At 41.1% G+C, this 21,749-nt stretch overlaps 1 protein-coding gene across 1 annotated transcript in view; it reads left to right on the forward strand.

Annotated features, from left to right (window-relative positions):
- KCNJ6 (potassium inwardly rectifying channel subfamily J member 6) overlaps positions 1-21,366 on the forward strand; it is a 384,976-nt gene extending 363,610 nt beyond the window's left edge. The window contains exon 4 of the mRNA XM_004389437.3: positions 20,145-21,366. Coding sequence (XP_004389494.1) covers positions 20,145-20,470 — 326 coding nt within the window. The 3' untranslated portion in view covers positions 20,471-21,366. The remainder of the gene's footprint in view (positions 1-20,144) is intronic.
- The last annotated feature ends 383 nt before the right edge of the window (positions 21,367-21,749 follow it).

The raw sequence follows: 21,749 nt of genomic DNA on the forward strand, positions 1-21,749 counted from the left end.
ATCCACAAGAAAACTACTGGAACTCATAGAAGATTTCAGCAAAGTTTCAGGATACAAGATAAACATACAAAAATCAGCTGGATTCCTTTATCCCAACAATGAGAACTTCGAAGAGGAAATCACCCAATCAATACCATTTACAATAGCCCACAAGAAGATATAATACTCAGGAATAAATCTAACCAGAGACGTAAAAGACCTATACAATGAAAACTACAAGACACTACTGCAAGAAACCAAAAGAGACCTGCGTAAGTGGAAAAACGTACCTTGCTCATGGATAGGAAGACTCAACATTGTGAAAATGTCAATTCTACCCAAAGCGATCTACAGATATGATGCAATCCCAATCCAAATTGCAATGGTGTTTTTTAATGAGATGGAGAAACAAATCACCAACTTCATGTGGAAAGGGAAGAGGCCCCGAATAAGTAAAGCATTACTCAAGAAGAACAAATTCGGAAGCCTCACATTACCTGATTTTAGAACCTATTATACTGCCACAGTAGTCAAAACAGCCTGATAATGGTACACAACAGATACATAGACAGATGGAACAGAACTGGAAATCCAGACGTAAATTCATCCACTTATGAGCAGCTGATATTTGACAAAGGCCCAAAATCCATTAACTGGGGAAAAGACAGTTTCTTTAACAAATGGTGCTGGCATAACTAGATATCCATCTGCAAAGAACTGAAACAAGACCCATACCTCACACCATGCACAAAAACTAACTCAAAATGGATCAAAGACTTAAATATAAAATCAAAAACTATAAAGATCATGGAAGAAAAAATCAGGACAATGCTAGGAGCCCTAATACATGACATAAACACAATACGAACAAAAAGTAACAATGCACAAGCACCAGAAGAGAGACTAGATAACTGGAAGCTGCTAAAAAATTAAACACTTATGCTCATCAAAAGACTTCAGTAAAAGAGTCAAAAGACAACCTACAGACTGGAAAAAAATTTTGGCTATGACAAATCTGATCAGCGTCTAATCTCTAAAATCTACAAGATACAGCAAAACCTCAACAACAAGATACAGCAAAACCTCAACAACAAAAAGACAAATAACCTGATTAAAAAATGGGCAAAGGATATGAACAGGCACATCACCAAAGAAGATATATAGGCGGCTAACAGACACATGAAGAAATGCTCACGATCATTAGCTATTAAAGAAATGCAGATCAAACTACAATGAGATATCATTTCACCCCAACAAGGCTAGCATTATCCAAAAACCACAAAATAGTAAATGCTGGAGAGGTTGTGGAGAGACTGGAACACTTCTACACTGTTGGTGGGAATGTTAAATGGTACAACCACTTTGGAAATTGATTTGGTGCTTCCTTAAAAAGCTAGAAATAGAAGTACAATACGATCCAGCTATCCCACTCCTTGGAATATATCCTAGAGAAATAAGAGTCGTCACACAAATAGATATATGTACACCCATGTTCATTGCAGCACTGTTCACGATAGCAAAAAGATGGAAACAACCTAGATGCCCATCAACAGAAGAATGGATAAACAAATTATGGCATATCCACACAATGGATTACTATACAACGATAAAGAACAACGATGAAGCCGTGAAACATAACATGGAGGAATCTGGAGGGCATTATGCTGAGTGAATTTAGTCAGTCACAGAAGGACAAATATAGTATAAGACCACTATTAAAAGTACATAAGAGAAGGTTTAAACACAGAAGAAAACATTCTTTGATGGTTAAGAGGGTGGGTGGGGTGATGCTTATTTACTAACTAGATAGTAGATAAGAATTGTCTTAAATGAAGGGAAGGACAGCACACATTACAGGGGAAGTCAGCACAACTGGACTAAACCAAAGCTAAGAAGTTTCCTGAATACAATCAAACACTTTGAGGGAGTAGCAGGGGTAGAGGTCTGGGTACCATGGTTTCAGGGGACATCTAGGTCAACTGGCATAACAAAGCTTATTAAGAAAATGATCTGCATCCTACTTTGGTGAGTGGCGTCTGAGTCTTAAATCTTGCAAGCAGCCATCTAAGATGCATCAGTTGGTCCCAACCACCTGGAGTAAATGAGAATGAAGAACACCAAAGACACAAGAAAAGTAGTAGCCCAAGAGACAGAAAAGGCCACATAAACCAGAGGCTTCATCAGCCTGAGATCAGAAGAACTAGATGGTGCCTGGCTACCACCAATGACCACCCTGACAGGGAACACAACAGAGAGTCCCTGATGGAGCAGGAGAAAGGTGGGGTGCAGAACTCAAATTCTAGAAAGAAGACCAGACTTAATGGTCTGACTGAGACTGGAGGAACCACAGAAAGTATGGCCCCCGATACTCTATCAGCCCAGAGCTAAAAAAATTTCCGAGGCCAACTCTTCAGACAGGGACTTGACTGGACTGTGGGACATAAAGTGATACTCATGAGGAGTGTGCCTCTTAGCTCAAGTAGATACAAGAGATTAAACGGGCAGCTTCTGTCCAGAGGTGAGATGGGAAGGCAGAAAGGGTTAGGGGGTGGTTGAATGGACATGGGGAATCAGGGGTGGAAAGGCGGTGTGTGCTGTCACAGTATGGGGAGAGCAATTAGGGTCACATAACAATGTATGTATACATTTTTGTATGGGAGACTAAAGGTAAACTTCATTTAAACTACAATGATAATTTTTTTAAGAATTAATAAATAAATAAATGTTGAGGAGAAAAAATTATCAATTTACCCTAAGAATACTTTTTAATATTTTACTGATAGCAGACAAAACACATTAATATTCCTTATTATTTTTAAAATGAGTTACAATACAAAAATTGGATAAGCATTCATGAGGATTTATTTAAATCTTGCTTTGTGTTCTTTATTACATAAATTAAGCACTCCTATTAAAATGGTATTTATGGACAGGATATTTTACTATACTTACGGAACTCAGTATACTTAGGGCAACTTCAACAAACCAAGTCAATATCGTTAACACTTCCCTCAACAAATAACCCACCACATACTTTTGAATCACTTTGTCATATAGATTAAATAAACTATGGTGTATCCATATAATGAAATAGTGTAATTGCCGTAAAAATGGGAAAAATATATACTGGTGAAAAAAGATTTCTTGACTAGGAATATGGTTCAAGATATTACAGAAAAGCAGGTTGCAGAACATTATTACCAAATTACTCAGTTTTTCTAACTCACAAAAATATCAAGCAAGATCTACATGACAAAGTAACAGTAGGTATCCCAGGGTTGTGAAATCATATTATTTTTAAATTGATTTTATCTGAGACTGAATAGATATGAAAGACTAAGTACATGATGTTTAAGGTATGCAATTAATGATACAATAAGCATCCACATACTCACCACCCAAGCTCATAAATAAAATATAAACTTTACTTTCAAAGTTTCTTGTGTGCTCCACCCCAATTCTTACAGCTACCCTCCCCAAAATTATCCTGAATTTTGTGTTTATCACTCCTTTGACTTTCTACATATGTTTGTCACATCTTTTGGACTCTTTAGACAATATATTATTTGGCTTTGCATGCTTTCGAACTTTTATTCATTCAATAAATTTTTGTTCGTTTGTTTTTTAATTTCTACCATATGCTAAGGACTGCTGTGAGTGCCAGGATATAACAGTGAACAAAAAAGACAAAAAGCCTTGCCCTCATGGGGAGGAGGGAAGAGAAACACTAAACATGATTAATAAGTAAAATGTATGGTATTCTAGAAGTTGAAAGGAAGGTGAGTAGAAGCATGGGAGAGGGATATCTACAATGGAGTTAAGGTAGCCAATAAAGTTCTCCCTGAGAAGATGACATTTGAGAAAGACTTGAAGGAGGTAAGACAGTGAGTCATGTGGATACCTGGGGAGGTACATTCCAGGCAGAGCAAACAGCCAGTGCAAAGGCACTGAGGTGGAAGCATGCCTGGTGGTGTAGTAGAGGAACAGCCAGGAGGCGAGAGTGACTGGTATAGAATGAGTGAGGAGGTGAGGGCAGAAGTAACAGGGTCAGTCATGTAGGACATTATGAGTCGATGTAAGAATTATTTTTATTGTAAGCAAAATGGGAAACCACTGGAAGACTTTAAGCCAAGGACTGACATAATTCAGCTTACATTTAAAGGGACACTGAATTTAACAGGATACTGTGCCGAGAATGGAATAAAGGGAAGTGTTTCAGTCAGCATCTAGTATATGCTGTGCTAACAAAGTCCTAGTGCTTAAAACATCAAGATGTATTTCTCCCTCACGGCACATGTCCATTGTGGGTGGGCTGGGGCCTCTATCATAGCCCCATCATCCTCCCTCGGTGAGTCAGGCTAGCAGGACAGCTACTATCTGAATAATATCAGTGTCATGCCAGAAAGGAAAGTATGCTCTGATGGGTCTCCCATTGACAATTAAATGCTCAGACCCAAAATGACATGCATCATGTCTGCTCAGAACTCATTGGCCAGAACTAGTTATATGGCCTCACCAAACCACAGGGGCAAGACATACAACCCTACTATGTTCTGCAAGTGTGAGAGAACTGTAACACTGGGTAAACAATGCTAATGGTTGCCAAGGGAGTAAGGACAGGAGCTGTTGCAATGATCCAAGCAAGACCACCTAGGAGACTAGTTAAAAAGTTGTTGCAATAATCCAGGCAAGAGATGATGGTGGCTAGGACCAGGTGGAGCCCTGGTGGCAGTGGTTAAGAGCTATAGTCACTAATCAAAAGGTCAACAGTTCAAATCCACCAGCCGTACCCTGGAAACCCTACGGGGCAGTTGTACTCTGTCCTATAGGGTCACTATGAGTTGAAATCGACTCGACGGCCACGGGTTTAGGACCAGGATGAGCTCAGTGAAGGTGGTAAGAAATAGCAGGATCCTGAACATATTGTGAAGGTAGAGTTGACATTATTTGTGGATGGATTAGATGTGGGATGTGACAGAAAGAAGAAAAAAAAAAGAAGTTAAGGGTGACTTTGAAATTTGGGTCCTGAGCAACTAGAAAAATGGAATTGCCATTTACTGGTGTGGAAAAGAGTGTGTGAGGAGCACATCTGGTGATGCCTCTTAGACTTCCAAGTAGAAACATTGCGTAGGCAACTAAATACATGAGTTCAGAGTTCAGGAGCGATGACAGGCTGGAGGCATCATGACTTAGATGGTGTTTAAAGCCATGCAAACCACAAAACTGGATGAGATCATCAAGGGAGTGGGTTTAGGTGGGGTCAAGAATTAGAACGGAGCCCTGGAACCATTCCAACAGGTAATGGACATGAAGAGGAACCATCAAAGTAAACCGAGAATGAGCAATCTGAGAGATGGGAGAAAAACTAGAAGAGGGTAGTATCTGGAAGCCATGAAAGAGACTCAAAGGGCTTAGAGTATCCAGCTCTATCAAATACCGCTAATAAGTTTTATAAGTCAAGGTCTAAATAGAAACAGAAACCACTGATTTACAGCAGAGAGGATATACTTCAGGTAATGGGCTATTTGATTTTTTTCTATTTGTCATAAGTTTTCTAAGTTTACTTTTCTTTCCTTTCTTGTGCTTTTTGAATTGTTTGAGTAGTTTTTATTTTCCAATTTTCTATCCCATAAACATGTAAATTAAATCTTCCTTTCTCTTCTTATACCAGAAATATTAAGATGCATATTTAATATATCAAAATCTAAAAGGAAGACTGTCTTTCCCTTCCTCCCAAACTAGACAAGGACCTAACAACACTTTAACTCTGATCACCCCACTCCTAGCATACATGCTCTTTTGTCATATATTGTAATTCTTGTTTTTTAAATCCTATACAACATTATTGTCATTGTTTTATTCATGCAATACTGACTTAGATTTTCACCAAATTTACCATTTTTTTATCATTCATTCCTTCTTGCGTTTCAGAGCTTTTTGCATCTATATTCATAAGGGATATTGGTCTGTAGTTTTCTAGTAATATATTTGTCTAGTGTTGGTATCAGGATAACAGTGGCATCACAGAATGAGTTGGGCAATGTTCCCACCTCTTCTTTTTTTGGAACAGTTTGTGAAGGATTGGTTTTAAATGTTTTTTAAATGTCTAGTAGAGTTCAGCAGTGAAGTCATTTGGGGCTGGGCTTCTCTTTGTGGATAGTGGGTTTTTTTTTTTTTTTAACAAATTCATTTTCTTTATTTGTTATAGGTATATTCAGATGTTCCATTTCTTCCTGAGTGAATTTCAGTAGTTTGAGCCTTTCTAGGAATTTGTACATTTAATCTAGGTTATTGAAATTGTTGGCATACAACTGTTGATAGTATTTCCTTATAATTGTCTTTATTTCTATAAGATCATTAGTAATGTCTCCTCTTTCATTCCTGGTTTTCAAATTTGAGTCTTCTCTCTTTTTCTTGGTCAGTCTATGTAAGGGATTGTCAATTTTGTTGATCTTTTCCAAGAACCAGCTTTTTAATTTCTTTGTTTTTCTAATCTGTATTTCATTTATTTCCACCTAAATTTTTATTATTTCTTTCCTTTGCTTGCTTTGGGTTTAGCTTGCTCTTCTCTTTCTAGTTTCTTAAGGTGGAAGTTTAGGTTATTGATTTGATATTTTCTTCTTTTTTAATATAGGTATTTATAGCTATAAATTTCCCTCTAAGTGCTGCTTTAGCTGCATCCCATAAGTTTTGTTATGTTGTATTTTTGTTTTCAATCATCTCAAAGTATTTTCTAATTTCTCTTGTGATTTCTTTTGTGACCTATTGGTTACTTGGGAATGTGTTGCTTAATTTCCATATATTTTTCACTTCCCAAATTTCCTTTTGTTTTTGATTTGTAATTTTATTCCACTGTGGTCAGAAAACATATTTTGTATGATTTCAATGTTTTAAATCTTTTGAGACTGATTTTATGGCTTAACATATGGCCTATCTTGGAGAATTTTCCATGTCCACTTGAGAAGAATGTGCACTCTGTTGTTGGGTGGAGTGTCTGTTAGGTCTAGTTGATTTATAGTGTTGTTCAAGTCTTATGATTCATTAAGGATCTTCTGTCTAGTTCTTCTGTCCATTACACCTACTTCTCACTTATCGACATGATTAAGTTCCAAAGACCAGGTCATTATGTGATAATCGGCGTTATGCGAAACTCCAGCAACCTAATGTTCCTCAGGCTCCAGGAGCCATTTTGGAGGTGGCTCCATGAGGCTACTCCCTCCCCTACGGCTGCCTTCCACAGCTAGCTTGTCTCCATGCCATGACTTCCGTACTTCCTACTTCAGGCGGGTGGGTCAGCTTGTACCATTTCAAACCACAGGAGGGGACCTGACCTATGCCATCCTACTTGGAGTTTTTGCTCTCCACAGAAACACATGCCCACCCACCCAGAACTACTGCCTGCTGGCCTCAGCACCCTCGAGAGCAAATGGCGAATCTCAGGGTCTGCGGTGAAGTGACCGCCACACCTCCTGTCTGTGCCCTTCTGCTGCATTGTGGCAGAATCGCAGCCCAAAACCACAGCTCCACTACCAGCCTGCAGGCTCAGCCAGGATTCCACAAGGCCATGGAGCACACCTGCAGATTAATGACCCAAGGCCCCGCATCTGGTCTTTTTTTTTTCCCCCCTTTCTCCTTTAACTTTATTTGCGTCCAAGACAGGGAAGAGAGGTGGGATGGAAGGGATCAAGGACTTGGGCTCAGGAGGGAGGCACTCTCTCACTTAAAACACAAGGGTGCTTACCTGGCTTTAAGCTGATTTAAGTATATTTTTTATTACTGTTGTAAAAATGCAAAGAGTCAGATAACAAGATAGTCAATAAATAAGAAGTAGGTGTATTAAAAATGAAGTATTGAAGTCTTCAACATTGTTAAATTTTTTATTTCTCCAATTTGTCAGCTTTTGTTTCATATATTTTGGGGCTTTGTTGTTAGGTTCATATATGTTTATAATTGTTATATTCCTTGATGAATTTATGTTTTTATTATTGTACAATGTCCCTCTTTGTCTAGTAATAATTTTTCTTAAAGTCTATTTTGTCTAATATCAGTATAGGCACTCCAGCTCTTTTTTAGGTTATTGTTTGTATCGTATGTCTTTTTTCATTCTTTTACTCTAAAGTTGTTTGTTTTTATGAATATTACAGATTGCATATAGTTGAATCATTTTTTATCCATCTCTGTCTTTTGATTGAAATGTTTAAACCATTTACGTTTGGTGTAATTACTGATTTACATCTGCCATTTTGGTATTTGTTTTCTATATGTCATGTCTTTTTTGTTTCTCTCTTCCTCCATTACTGCCTTCCTTTGTGGTAAATGGATACTTTTCAGTGTACCATTTTAATTTCCTTGTCATTTCTTTTACTATATTTTTTAAGTTATTTCCTTAGTGGTTTCCCTGGGGATAACAATTAACATTTAATTTATAGCATTCTAGGAGTCCTGGTGGCACAGTGGTTCAGAGCTACAGCAGCTAGCCAAAGGGTCAGCAGTTCAAATCCACCAACGCCTCCTTGGAAATCCTATGGGGCAGTTCTACTCTGTTCTTTAGGGTTGCTATGAGTCAGAATCGAGTCAATGGCTATGGGTTTGAGGTTTTTTTGTTTTTTTTTTTTTGGTAGTTTGGATTAATACCAACTTGATTTCAATAGGATACAAAAATTTTGCTTCCATACAGCTCCATTCCCTACTCCTCTTTTGTACTGTTATTGTCAGACAAACTACATCTTCATATATTGTGTGTCCATCAACACAGATTTATAATTATTCCTTCATGAAATTGTCTTTTAAATAACTTAGGAAAAAAAATACAGTACTTATAAACAAAAAATGCATTTATGCTATCTTTTATATTTAACTATGTAATTATATTTACCTTTGTTGTTGTTGTTAGCTGCTGTCGAGTACATTCTGACTTATGGCAACCCCATATATGCAGAGTAGAACTCTCCATAGGATTTTCAAGGCTATGACTTTTTGGAAACAGATTGCTAGTCCTGTCTTCCAGGCACCTGTGGGTGGGTTTGAACCACCAAATATTTGAAGTAGCTCAGTGATCAGCTAATGATTGGGCAAAGATAATTGTGATGGTTAAGGTTGTGTGTTGACGTGGCTGGGCCATGATTCTCAGTAGTTTGGCAGTTATGTAATAAGGTAGTTTGGCAGTTACATAACGATGTAATTTGGCTGTTATGTAATGATGTAGTCAACCTCCATGATGTGATATGATGTGATCAGCCAATCAGTTGTAACGGGAGTTTCCTTGGGGGTGTGGCCTGCATCCAATATATATGGACGTTCTGGCAAAGCTCACTTGGTTGCTCTAAATCTTGCATATGGCTAGTCATCATTGAACCTCTGGCTCTTGGGACTTGAGCCAGCAGCCTGCCATCTTACCTGCCAATCTTGGATTCCTCTAGACTGATGCCTGACCCACAGACTTGGGATTTGCCAGCCTCTATAACCAGAGCCATTTCCTTGACATACACATATACACTTTACTGGTTTTGCTACTCTAGATAACCCAGCCTAAGACATTTAGTACCAAGAGTTCTTCTAGAGAAACAAAACAGTAGTAAGGATGAGTTTTCTAAATTGGTTCTCAAGTCTAATTAGTCTTAAAGCCACTGATGACTCTGCCTCTAGTAGTAAAGAGGGTGCTGCTAATCCATAACATAAAGTGGCAATATTAATACACATAATATCACCACCAGTAGATCAAGTATTGGTGAGACGCGATGTTCTGGGTGATTGAACGTTTGATACTTTTCTACAATTTTGTCACAATGAGAAGTATAGGGAAGCTGGTTGGTTAGTCCTACTTTTTCTAGACAAAGTGATGAAAGAAAGAGATGAGCTCAGGGCTTCAGAGTCACAGCTCAAGCATCACATACACTTCTGAGTTGCCACTCGTACCCTGAAAGAAAGCCTTACTTCTTGTAGTAACAGAGCTGATACTGCCGAAAACCAAACCCAGAGTCTTATTGTAAGAGTGGCTGAATTACAACACCAACTGAATTCCCAACCTTCAATAGTGTCTGAAGTTGAAGTGAGGGCATTGATTGGGAAGCACTGGAATTCTGAAACTTGGGATGAGGACATATGGGCAGATAGCCAGCAAGCTGGGGACACTGAGCCCCTAAATTCTGTTGACTCACTCCTGCCAACAGAACCAACCTTCTTACTCCCATCTGAAGAGATTACACCATCTTTGTCTGCTAAATCACCCTCCCCAGTAAAACCATTAACCCCTCCACCCCCATCTGATGAGATTATCCCAGCTGTGTTTGAAGAGCTTTTGTCTGAGATATCACCTGGGGCAGCATCAGTGACATCACCTAGGGCATTACCTGGGGAAGACGCCTTACAAGACATTGCTGAGTGTGTCCAGAACCCACTCCCACTGTCCATTTTTGCCTCTACACCTGTAACTAGACTTAAGTCCAAACAAGCACCAAAAGGTGAAGTACAGAGTATGACACAGCAGCAGGTATGCTACACTTCAAAAAAACTGCTTGACTTTTCTAACATGCACAAACGGAAACCTGGAGAATATGTGTGGGAATGGGTATTACAGGTATGGGAAAATGGTGCAAGGAACATAAAGATAGATCAGTCTGAGTTGATTGATATGGGCCCACAAAGCACAGATTCTTCACTCAGTGTTTCAGCTCAAGAGGCTAGGAAAAGATCTAATCATTTATTTAATTGGTTTGCTGAAGCATGGCTTATGTGGTGGCCTACACTAAATCAACTTGAAGTACCAGAACTGCCTTGGTATACCATAGAGGAAGGTATATAAAGGCTTAGGGAAGTTGGCATGTTAGAGTGGATTTATCAGATTAGACCCATAGACCCACAAATGGAGTGCCCAGAGGACACACCTTTTACCACAAGGTTGAGGAATAAATTTGTGAAGGGAGCCCTAGCATCCGTGAAGACTGCTGTGATTGCTATTTTATGTAAGCCAGATTCGATAGTGGCAACTGCCCTGACTTAATTAAGACACCTAACTACAATGGGGCTGACAGGACTCTGTGGTGTTAGGGGCCAGGTGGTGGCACTCAATCGACAAAGACAAGGTAGGCGTGGTTACCGTAATTGACAGCAGAGTCAAAGCAGTGATCCGAATAGTCTGGCTCGTATGGAATTATGGCATTGGCTACTAAGTCATGATGTCCCTAGTAGTGAAATAGATTTATTAGGGAAATCTAATAGATATTTACTTGATCTGTACAAGCAGAATAATTCTAGGTCAAGTGAATGCAGTCTAACTCAAATTGCCAGAAGAGAGTCACAGCCCCCTCAATCAATTCCCAGACTTGAGCGAGTTTACAGACTCATAACCCCTTGAATGAAAGGGAGGCCTGGTCTCCTTAGGGAAAGACCCACTACACTGCCAAAATTTTTTACTGTTAGTCTTTCTCCCAGACCTCCCCAAAGGGATCTACGGACTTTTACAAGAGTGACAGTTCATTGGGGAAAAGGAAATAATCATGCTTTTCAGGGATTACTGGATACTGGCTCTGAACTGACTAATTCCAGGAGACCAAAACATCACTGTGGTCCACCAGGCAAAGTGAGGGCATAAGAAGGTCAGGTTATTAATGGAGTCTTAGCTCATGTTCATCTTACAGTAAGTCCAGTGGATCCCCTAACCCATCCTGTAGTGATTTTCCCAGTTGCAGAATGCATAATTGGAACAGATATACTCAGCAACTGGCAAAATCCCACGCTGAATCCCTGACAAGTGGAGTAAGAGCTATTATGGTGAGAAAAGCCAAGTGGAGGCCATTAGAACTGCCCCTACCTAGGAAAATAGTAAACCAAAAGCAATACCACATTCCTGGAGGCATTACAGAGATTACTGCCACCATCATGGACTTGAAGGATGCAGGGGTGATGATTCCCACCACATCCCCATTCAACTCACCTATTTGGCCTGTGCAAAAAAGAAATAAATCATGGAAAATGACAGTGGATTATCATAAATTTAACCAGGTGATGACTCCAATCGCAGCTGCTATTCCAGAAGTAGTTCCATTGCTTGACAAAATTAATACATCTCCTGGTATGTGGTATGCAGCTATTGATCTGGCTAATGCCTTTTTCTCTATTCCAGTTTTGAAGGAACACTAGAAGCAATTTGCCTTCATCTGGCAATCCCAGCAATACACCTTCACCGTCCTACCTCAGGACAACTCTCCAACCCTATGTCCTATAATTTAGTCCACAGGGACTTTGATTGCCTTTCCCTTCCACAAGATGTCACACTGGTTCATTATACTGACTACATTATGCTGATTGAACCTAGTAAGGAAGAAGTGCCAATGACTATGGACTTATTGGTAAAACATTTCCATGCTGCCGGGTGGGAAATTAATCAGACAAAAATTCAGGTGCCTTCCACCTCAGTGAAATTTCTAGGGGGTCCAGTGGTGTGGGGCATGTCAAGATATTCCTTCTAAAGTGAAGGATAAGTTGTCACATCTGGCTCATCCTAAAACTAAAAGAAGGCACAACTCCTGGTGAGCCCCTTTGTATTTTGTAGGCAACATATCCCTCATTTGTGTGTGCTACTCTGGCCTATTTATCAAGTGACTCAAAAAGCTGCTAGTTTGGAGTGGGGCCCAGAACAAGAAAAGTCTCTGCAATAGATCAGGCTGGCCTGCAAACCACTCTGCCACTTGGATCATATGATCTGGCTGATCAAATGTGCTTGAAATGTCAGTGGCAGAGATGCTGTTTGGAATCTTTGGAAGGCCCCTATTGGTGAATCACAGTGCAGACTCTTAGGATTTTGGAGTAAAGCCCTCCCATTCTCTGCAGATAACTACTCAACTTTTGAGAAATAGCTTTTGGCTTTGTACTAGGCCTTAGTAGAGACTGAATGCTTAACCATGGGCCACCAAGTCACCATGTGACCTGAGCTGCCCACCATGAACTGGGTGTTGTCTGACCCACAGAGTCATAAAGTTGGACGTGTACAGCAGCACTTCATCATTAAATGGAAGTGGTATATACGAGATCAGGCCCTAGCAGGACCTGAAGGCACAAGTTGCATGAGGAAGTAGCCCAAATGCCCATGGTCTCCATTCCTGTCACATTAACTGCCCTCTACCAGTCTGCACCTATGGCCTCACGGGGAGTTCCTTATGATCAGCTGACTGAGGAAGAGAAAATTCACACCTGATTTACAGATGGTTCTGCACGATATGCAGGCATCGCTCAAAAGTGTACAGTGACAGCACTACAACCCCTTTCTGGGACCTCCTTGAAGAACAGTGGTAAAGGGAAATCCTCCCAATGGGCAGAACTTCAAGCCCTGGTTGTTCACTTCGCTTGGTAGGAGAAATAGCCAGATGTGCAACTGTATACTGACTCGTGGACGATGGCCAATGGTTTTGCTGGATGGTCAGGGACTTGGAAGGAACATGATTGGAAAATTGGAGACAAGGAGGTATGGGGAAGAGATATGTGAATAGGCCTCTCTGAATGGGCCAAAGAAGTGAAGATATTTGTGTCTCATGTGAATGTTCACCAAAGTGTGACCTTGGCAGAGGAGGATTTTAATAATCAAGTAGGTAGGATGATGCATTCTCTGGAAACTAGTCATCTTCTTTCTCTAGCTACCCCTGTCATTGCCCGGTGGGATCATGAACAAAGTGGCCATGGTGGCAGGGATGGAGGTTATGCATGGGCTCAGCAACATGGACTTCCACTCACCAAGGCCAACTTGGCTACAGCCACTACTGAGTGCCCAATGTGCCAGCAGCAGAGACCAACACCAAGTCCCCGATATGGCACCATTCCTTGAGGTGATCAGCCAGCAACCTGGTGGCAAATTGATTACATTTGACTGTTTCCATCATGGAAAAGGCAGTGTTTTGTTCTTACCTGGATAGACACTTACTCTGGATACCGATTTGCCTTCCCTGCATGCAATGCTTCTGCCAAAACTACCATCCATGGACTTACTGAATGCCTTATCCACCATCATGGTATTCCATGTAGCATCTCCTCAGATCAAGGGACTCACTTCACAGCAAATGAAGTGCAGCAGTGGGCCCATGCTTATGGAATTCATTGTTCTTACCATGTTCCCCATCATCCTGAAGCAGCTGGCTTGACAGAACGATGGAATGGCCTGCTAAAGATACAATTACAGTGCCAGCTAGGTAGCAATGCTTTGCAGGGTTGGGGCAATGTTCTCCATGAGGCTGTATATGCTCTAAACCAGCTTCCAATATATGGTACTATTTTTCCCATATCCAGGATTCATGGGTCCAGGAGTCAAGGGGTGGAAATGGGAGTGGCACAACTCGAAAATTTTTGTTTCCTGTCTCTGTGACACTATGCTCTCGAGGTCTAGAAGTCTTAGTTCCAAAGGGAGGAATGCTCCCACCTGGAGACACAACATGGATTTTACTGAACTGGAAGTTAAGAATGCCACTTGGCTACTTTAGGCTCCTCATGCCTCTGGATCAACAGGTAAAGAAGAGAGTTATCATATTGGCTAGTGTGATTGATCCTGACTACCAAGGGGAAATCAGATCGGTATTGCATAATGGAGGTAAAGAAGATTATGTCTGGAATGTAGGAGATCCTTTAGGGCATCTCTCAGTACTACCATGCCCTGTGATTAAAGTCAATGGAAAACTACAGCAATCCAATTCAGACATGACTACTAATGGCCCAGATCCTTCACAAATGAATGTTTGGGTCACACCACCAGGCAAAGAACCACAAAAAGCTGTGGTGCTTGCTGAGGGTAAAGGGAATACAGAATGGGTAGTGGAAGAAGGTAGTTTTAATTACCAGTTATGACCATGTGACCAGTTGCAGAAATGAGGACTGTTATTGTTGTATTTCTTCTTGTATGTCTGTATCAAATATTTTTGTTTTAAAAGAAACAATCTTTGTTGGTTACTTGGGATGGGAGGGGTGGGGGAAAATACTAAATAGACAATAGATAAGTAGTAACTTTGGTGAAGGGTAAGACAGTACACAATACTGGGGAAGCCAGCACAACTTGTACAAGGAAAGGTCATGGAAGCTCCATAGACACATCCAAACTCCCTGAGGGACTGAATTGCTGGGCAGAGGGCTGTGGGGACCATGGTCTTAGGGAACATCTAGCTCAATTGGCATAACAGTTTATAAAGACAATGTTCTACACTCTACCTTGACGAATAGCACCTGGGGTCTTAAAAGCCTGTGAGCAGCCATCTAAGATACTCGACTGGTCTCACCCCCTCGGGAGCAAGGGAGACTGAAGAGAAGAGGATACAAGGAAAAGATTAGTCCAAAGGACTAATGGACCACAGCTACCATGGCCTCCACCAGACTGAGTCCAGTACAGCTAGATGGTGCCCAGGTACCTCCACGGACTGCTCTGACCAGGATCACAACAGAGGGTCCAGGACAGAGCTGGAGAAGGATGTAGAACAAAATTCTAACTCACAGAAAAAGACCAGACTTACTGGCCTGAGACCGGAGAAACCCCAAGAGCATGGCCCCTGGACACCCTTCTAGATCAATGGTGAAGTCACTTACGAGGTTCACCATTCAGCCGGGGATTGGACGGCCCCATAAAACAAAATGGGACTAATGAGGCACAGCAGTTCAGGGACAAAGACTAGAAAGCAGGAGGGGACAGGAAAGCTGGTGATAGGGAACCCAAGATTGAGAAGGGACAGTGTTGACATGTCGTGGGGTTGTTAACCATTGTCATAGGGCAATATGTGTACTAACTGTTTAATGAGAAACTATTTGTTCTGTAAACCTTCATCTAAAGTACAAAAAAAGAGAATTATCCATGTGAGATCAAATTGACAACAGCAACTCAAAAGATTTGATGGGAAGCCTAGGGGGCAGTGAGTTGAAGATAATGGTGATGGAATAATTTGGAAAAAGATAGTGAGAATAGCATCACAACTGGAAGAATGTAATCAATGTCACTAAATTGTACATGTAGAAATTTTTGAAATGGTGTATCTTTGGCTACGTATATTTGCAACAACAACAACAAAAAAGGTCCTCCAAGGTCAAGAAGGGAGAGTGTTGACATGTCATGGGGTTGTTAACCAATGTCATAAAACAATATGTGCACTGACTGTTTAATGAGAAACTATTTGTTCTGTAACCCTTCATCTAAAGTACAATCAAAAATTTTTTTAAAAAATATATTTTTGTTTTCTTCACTTATAAAATATGAGATGTAAAAGGTGGCTAGTGAATTTTCAATTGTACACATTTTAGTGGTATCATGTTAGGCACAAGTATGACATTGTAATTGTCTCTATTTAGAGATTGGTATGGTTTAAGGTGATGTTTATAGGTGCTAAGTTGACAAGGGGTGGACTGTGATGGTTAAGGTTGTGTGTCAACTTGGCTGGGCCATGATTTTTAGTGGTTTGGCAGTTATGTAATGATGTATTTTGGTAGTTTTGTAATGATGTAAACTGACCATTATCCCTTTCATGACCATGGGATAGGCAGTTGCCCATCCACTTTTTCCATCTCTCAGGTTCATTGGGAAGCTGTTTTCCCAATGATAGTGCATGCTGCCACAAGGCAGGTGCCTCAGTGACGTTTGAAACTGGAAAAACGGGCATGTGCCACAAATTACTGTTTCTACATGGTGTTATATGAGATGTGTGTGTTTTTGGTAGGAGAAAGAGAAAATTTGAAAAATTTTCTTTGGGACACTGTATGTCCCTCTGGACTCTAGCAGGCATCCGGGGTAGAATTAGTGGGACAACATTTGTCCCTTGGGACTTGAAGGGTAGGATTGTTGGAGGTGCCAAAAAAAAAAAAAAAACATACTACCTACCCAAAATTCAACAACACTCAATGATTCAGCATGCTTCCGTTAATGAAAACACATGGTATCAACGAAAAATTCAAAGCAGAAAATAATTAGGCCTTGAAAGGGTTATATAATGATGTAGTCATTCTCCGTAATGTGATATGATGTGATCAGCCAATCAGTTTTAAAGGGAGTTTCCTCAGGGGTATGGCCTGCATCATATACACATACACGTTCTGGCAAAGCTTACTCACTTGCTCTAGATCTTGCATCTGGCTTGTCATCATCTGACCTCCAGTTCTTGGGACTTAAGCCAGCAGCCTGCCATCTTACCTGCCTATCTTGGATTCATCAGCTTGTCTAGAGAACCCAGCCTAAGGCAATAACCTTAAATGCCTGAAACCAAAAAGTCTCCCAGTCTTTGTTGAAGGGCTTTGAGTGTGTGTTGGCGCATGCCTTCAACATTCAGCCAGACAGTTTACAGCTTTACCTTAGCCCTTCTTTCTTGAGGTGCAAAACCTCAAGGTCAGGCAGAAGTGAGCAATTTGGGTCTTTTCTGAGCATGTGAACAGGTCTAGGCATACATACACATGGCTTTCTAACTTCTCAGGGATATGTCAGAGCTTTTCAGCCACCTATGGATATCTCATTCTACAGCTTTCCCTTTCAAGTTTTTTGGCAGGCTTGTTATTTACCCCAACTATTACTACCACTGCAGGCTGCTGTGATGTTAAACAATTGTTGCTGGTTGTTTTCAACAAACACCCCCAGGTAAAAGACTGTTTGCATTGGGCAAGTGCTGAGTCAAGTGAAATAAAGACAAGCGTTGCAAGTATGATTTTCAGGGAACTTCCAAACAGGCCAGACGACAATTCTCTGAGAATGGGGCTTTGAAAGAGTGCCAACCCTGTTCTGACCCATTCAATGGCTGCTAGGCTGATGGTTTTTACCATGATTGCAAGATTTTGGTTTTCAAAGTTACCACGGAACTGAAAAAGGGAAAAGTTAAAACACCACAAAACTCGCTGTTTTTACCAAGATTCAGCCATTTCTCTTAAGTAAATGCTCTTAAATTAACTTCCAAAGTTCTGAAAAAAACTGATTTTGTGGAATTTTTGCCAGTGTCCTCATTGCTTTTATATTCTGGGGTACTTACTTTATCCTCCTTGATAACATCTTCTTGACTGCAGCCAGTTCAGATCTATATGCCAGGTTTCTAATTCTCTCTTCAGCCAATTCCAATCTGCTGTTAAATCTCCATTTAGAGTTTAGTTATTATATTTTTATGTTTCTAGTTCTACTTGATTATTTATACAGCCAGAAATGAAAGTCTAGGTGGGTTTGTTTGCCTGTCTGTATTTTCCAGTCATGTTATAGTAAATATGTACTTTTTTTGTTGGGAAAAAAAGTTTATTTTATCACTTTTCCCATTGACTTCCTGCTATGCTTCATTCTGGGCCCGTGTATCCTTGTCATCTCCTGTCTTCTCTCTATCACTGCTAAACATAGAGTCAATAATTCAGAAGAGAAACTTTGACATATAAAAGCAAGGGAGTGTTGATATTTTCTTTTCAATACCTAGAAGCCCTGCAATGCTTGTTCAGAGGCATACAGTGGGGATTTTGTGGACCTGCCAGGGAGACATTGAAGAAGGGTAGCATTCTCATTTTGAGATTAAGAGGAAGAGCATACAGCTGGAGTGAGGGTGGTGCTGGCTCAGGCTCTGATAGCTACACGTGGGTCAATCACTTAAATCACTGGCACCCCAGTTTCTTCTTCTGGCCACAAGGATAAATTTCAATTCTATGGAACATTTGGTGGCTCTGAACCCTTCTATGTAAACACCCACATGTAGCTTCTTCTCGCCACTTCACCTGCATTCAGCACAAACCAAACCTGTTGCCGTGGAGTTGATTCTGAGTCATAGCAACCCTACAGGACAGAGTTGAACCGCCCCATAGGGTTTCCAAGGAGCGGTTGGTGGATTCGAACTGCCAACCTTTTGGTTAATAGCCCAGCTCTTAACCACTGTGCCACCAGGGCTCCTCAGCACAAAGCAGCTGCCTAATAAATCTTATTGGCTGTCCTAATGGATGACATACTGACTGATGGACTGACTGCTCTCCTGAATGAATGAACACGGGACCACATAACAACTTTCAGGGGCCCTTGGCACTTTTGCCTTTGTGAGCCCCTTCTTCCATAAAAAAAAGATGAAAATTTATATTTTACAGCTGTGTTGGTATAAAAAATGGATATATTAACAGATTCTTCTATTTTAACATTCAGCTTTTATTCTGATTTTTAAAAATAAATTTAAACATTTTCATGGGCCGCTAGAAGTATCATGGGCCCTAGGCACTGTGCCTCCTTGTCCAATGCGGAAGTCAGCCCTGCAGGAATGAATATAATGCTTCCATTTCCTGACAAGTTTCCTAAGAGAAACCTCTGACCTCAGAGCAAATGTACAAGTGGCATTTCCCATATTTTGTACCAAGCCTGCTGCCTAGCTTTCATTTCCAAGGAGATGAATGGTGTTTCCCTCATTCTGCCATTTCTCATTTAAAAGAAAGCTACTGCTAACTCCAGGGCTGCAGTAGCTCAGATAGCACTTTTGTGCAAATTAGAAAAAGGTTTCTCATCGTGAAGAAGGAAAAAAGAAAAAGAAAAACTTTTACTACATTGCTATTATTATTATTCTATTATCACACAATCTGAATAGCTACCCCCACCAGGCCTCGGAAAAGTGAGAACTCCAGTGGGCATCCCTCCTAAGCTCATGTAAGGACTGACTGCAGATACAGCCTGCATGTCACGGTGGATGGGAGGGGTGACACTAATCTGCAGCCTCCAGCTTAAGTGCATCTTAAGTGCTGTTCCATAAGCCAAACATCATTCAAAGTCTGTGACCAGAGCACTGACGTCCAGTCAGGTCTCAGGCAAAGCTGCTGGGCCTTTGAAAGTGGTGGAAGGCCAAAGTCATGACCTCGGGATTCTCCCAGAGCAAAAGGTGGACAAGGCATAGCCACGTGCATGTGTGTGCATCGGTGTGTGTGTGTACACAGATATTCTTGTGTATGTGCATGGCCTTGTGTGCAAGCGTGGGTTGATGTGAACCAGGACTCCTGTCATTGTTCTCAGAACTCCAGTGAGAGGCTGGAATCTCCATGCTACCCACATGCTCTTGTGCACGTTAGTGTATGTCCACAATGTGAATGACACCTCCTTAGACCTGGAACTCTTATTCAGGTCACAGTCTGAACAGCTGCACATGGCAGCCTTGCCCAGCTGAGTCTCCTTAGCCATGGAAATCCCACACTCACACATACTAAAGCTTCCATTCTCCTCTCTGCAGGGATGACATGCCAAGCCCGAAGCTCCTACATCACCAGTGAGATCCTGTGGGGTTACCGCTTCACACCTGTCCTGACCCTGGAGGACGGGTTTTACGAAGTCGACTACAACAGCTTCCATGAGACCTACGAGACCAGCACCCCAGCCCTCAGTGCCAAAGAGCTGGCCGAGTTGGCCAGCAGGGCAGAGCTGCCCCTGAGTTGGTCTGTATCCAGTAAACTCAACCAACATGCAGAACTGGAGACCGAGGAGGAAGAAAAGAACCCCGAAGAGCAAACAGAAAGGAATGGTGATGTGGCAAACCTAGAGAATGAATCCAAAGTTTAGTCCCTTAGCTGGGCAACCCCTTCTCCTCTCCTCCCACACAACCTTTCTTCGTCTCTCATTCTCTTTCTTTCTGTCTCTCTCACATTGTTCTTTCCTTCTTTATATTTCATTTTGGCATTACCAGAAAACAAATCTTCAAGGTGTAAAATACCTACCTGCCCCTTCTCAGTTACTCAGATTGACAAGGTAGACATGGCTTTGGTTAAGGTGCAACTTGCCCTCACTGTGGCCCAAGCTGGGTATCCTCCCAGAATGCCCCATATCCAGCTCCTGCAGAGTTAAGCCAGTGACCTGCATGGGCTCTACAATATCAGAGCACTCCAAAGAGTGTGTTAAAGATACTACCTGGGATAAGACAAGGAAGGTATTCATGCAGCGAGACACAGTATAGCCCTCAGTTTTATAGGTCCAAGTGAATTCCATCTTCAGGGCAAGGTGCTTGCCACATGCGGGCATCGTAGTCATAGGGCCCAGGTGAGCTCAAGACAACACTGTACATAGATCTGCCTTATGTAATTATTTTCTTTTTGCAGTTAGTAATAAAACCAAGCATGTATAAAAGTACTGTAGAACAGAACTCTTAAATCATGTACATAGATGTATAATTAATGTAGGTTTAGATATACAACTTTAGAAATAAGACCAAAAAAGAAAAAAGAAAAAAAGATTCCCAACTGTATCGTAGACATTTCTGTTCCAAAGTCTGTGTTTTTTGACCCCTCTGACTCCTGGCCCTTTAGTGCATGGCCTCTCGTTCCATGTCCCAGACTGGCAGCTGTTTAGGATATCTCCCTGTTCCCTTGCTGATCCTTTTATTGAATCTAATAAGCCATAGGTCTGGGGGAAGTTGGGAGGTCCAGTAGATGGCAAAACCACCAATATGCTGATATACTGTGAAATGTTTACAAAACTGATGTCTTTTTTTTTTTTCTTTAAGATAACAAGGGTGTCACTGACTAGCCTGTAGGAGAATAATAGGAAGAGGAAATTCTACCACACGTCACCAGTGATGTGTTTAGGCTTTTCACATGAGCTCCCACCCTTTGTAGTACAATAGTTTGAGGAACTTCTGTTCTGTAAAACCATTAATTATTCAGCTGTTCCACTCTGTAATCATGAGACGCTACAGAGACTGTTAAGATGAGACATGGTAAGTCAGCAGAAGATGGTTTGGGTCTGAAGTCATGAAAATCATGGAGGCATTTAGTGGGCAACGTATATTATACTCATTAACCTCACACCCTTCAACTCCATCTGATGTTCTGAGGAAGGTAGCTTG

Source organism: Trichechus manatus, unplaced genomic scaffold (genome assembly GCF_000243295.1).
Source record: "Trichechus manatus latirostris isolate Lorelei unplaced genomic scaffold, TriManLat1.0 scaffold00245, whole genome shotgun sequence".
In the NCBI taxonomy this organism is placed as follows: domain Eukaryota; kingdom Metazoa; phylum Chordata; class Mammalia; order Sirenia; family Trichechidae; genus Trichechus; species Trichechus manatus.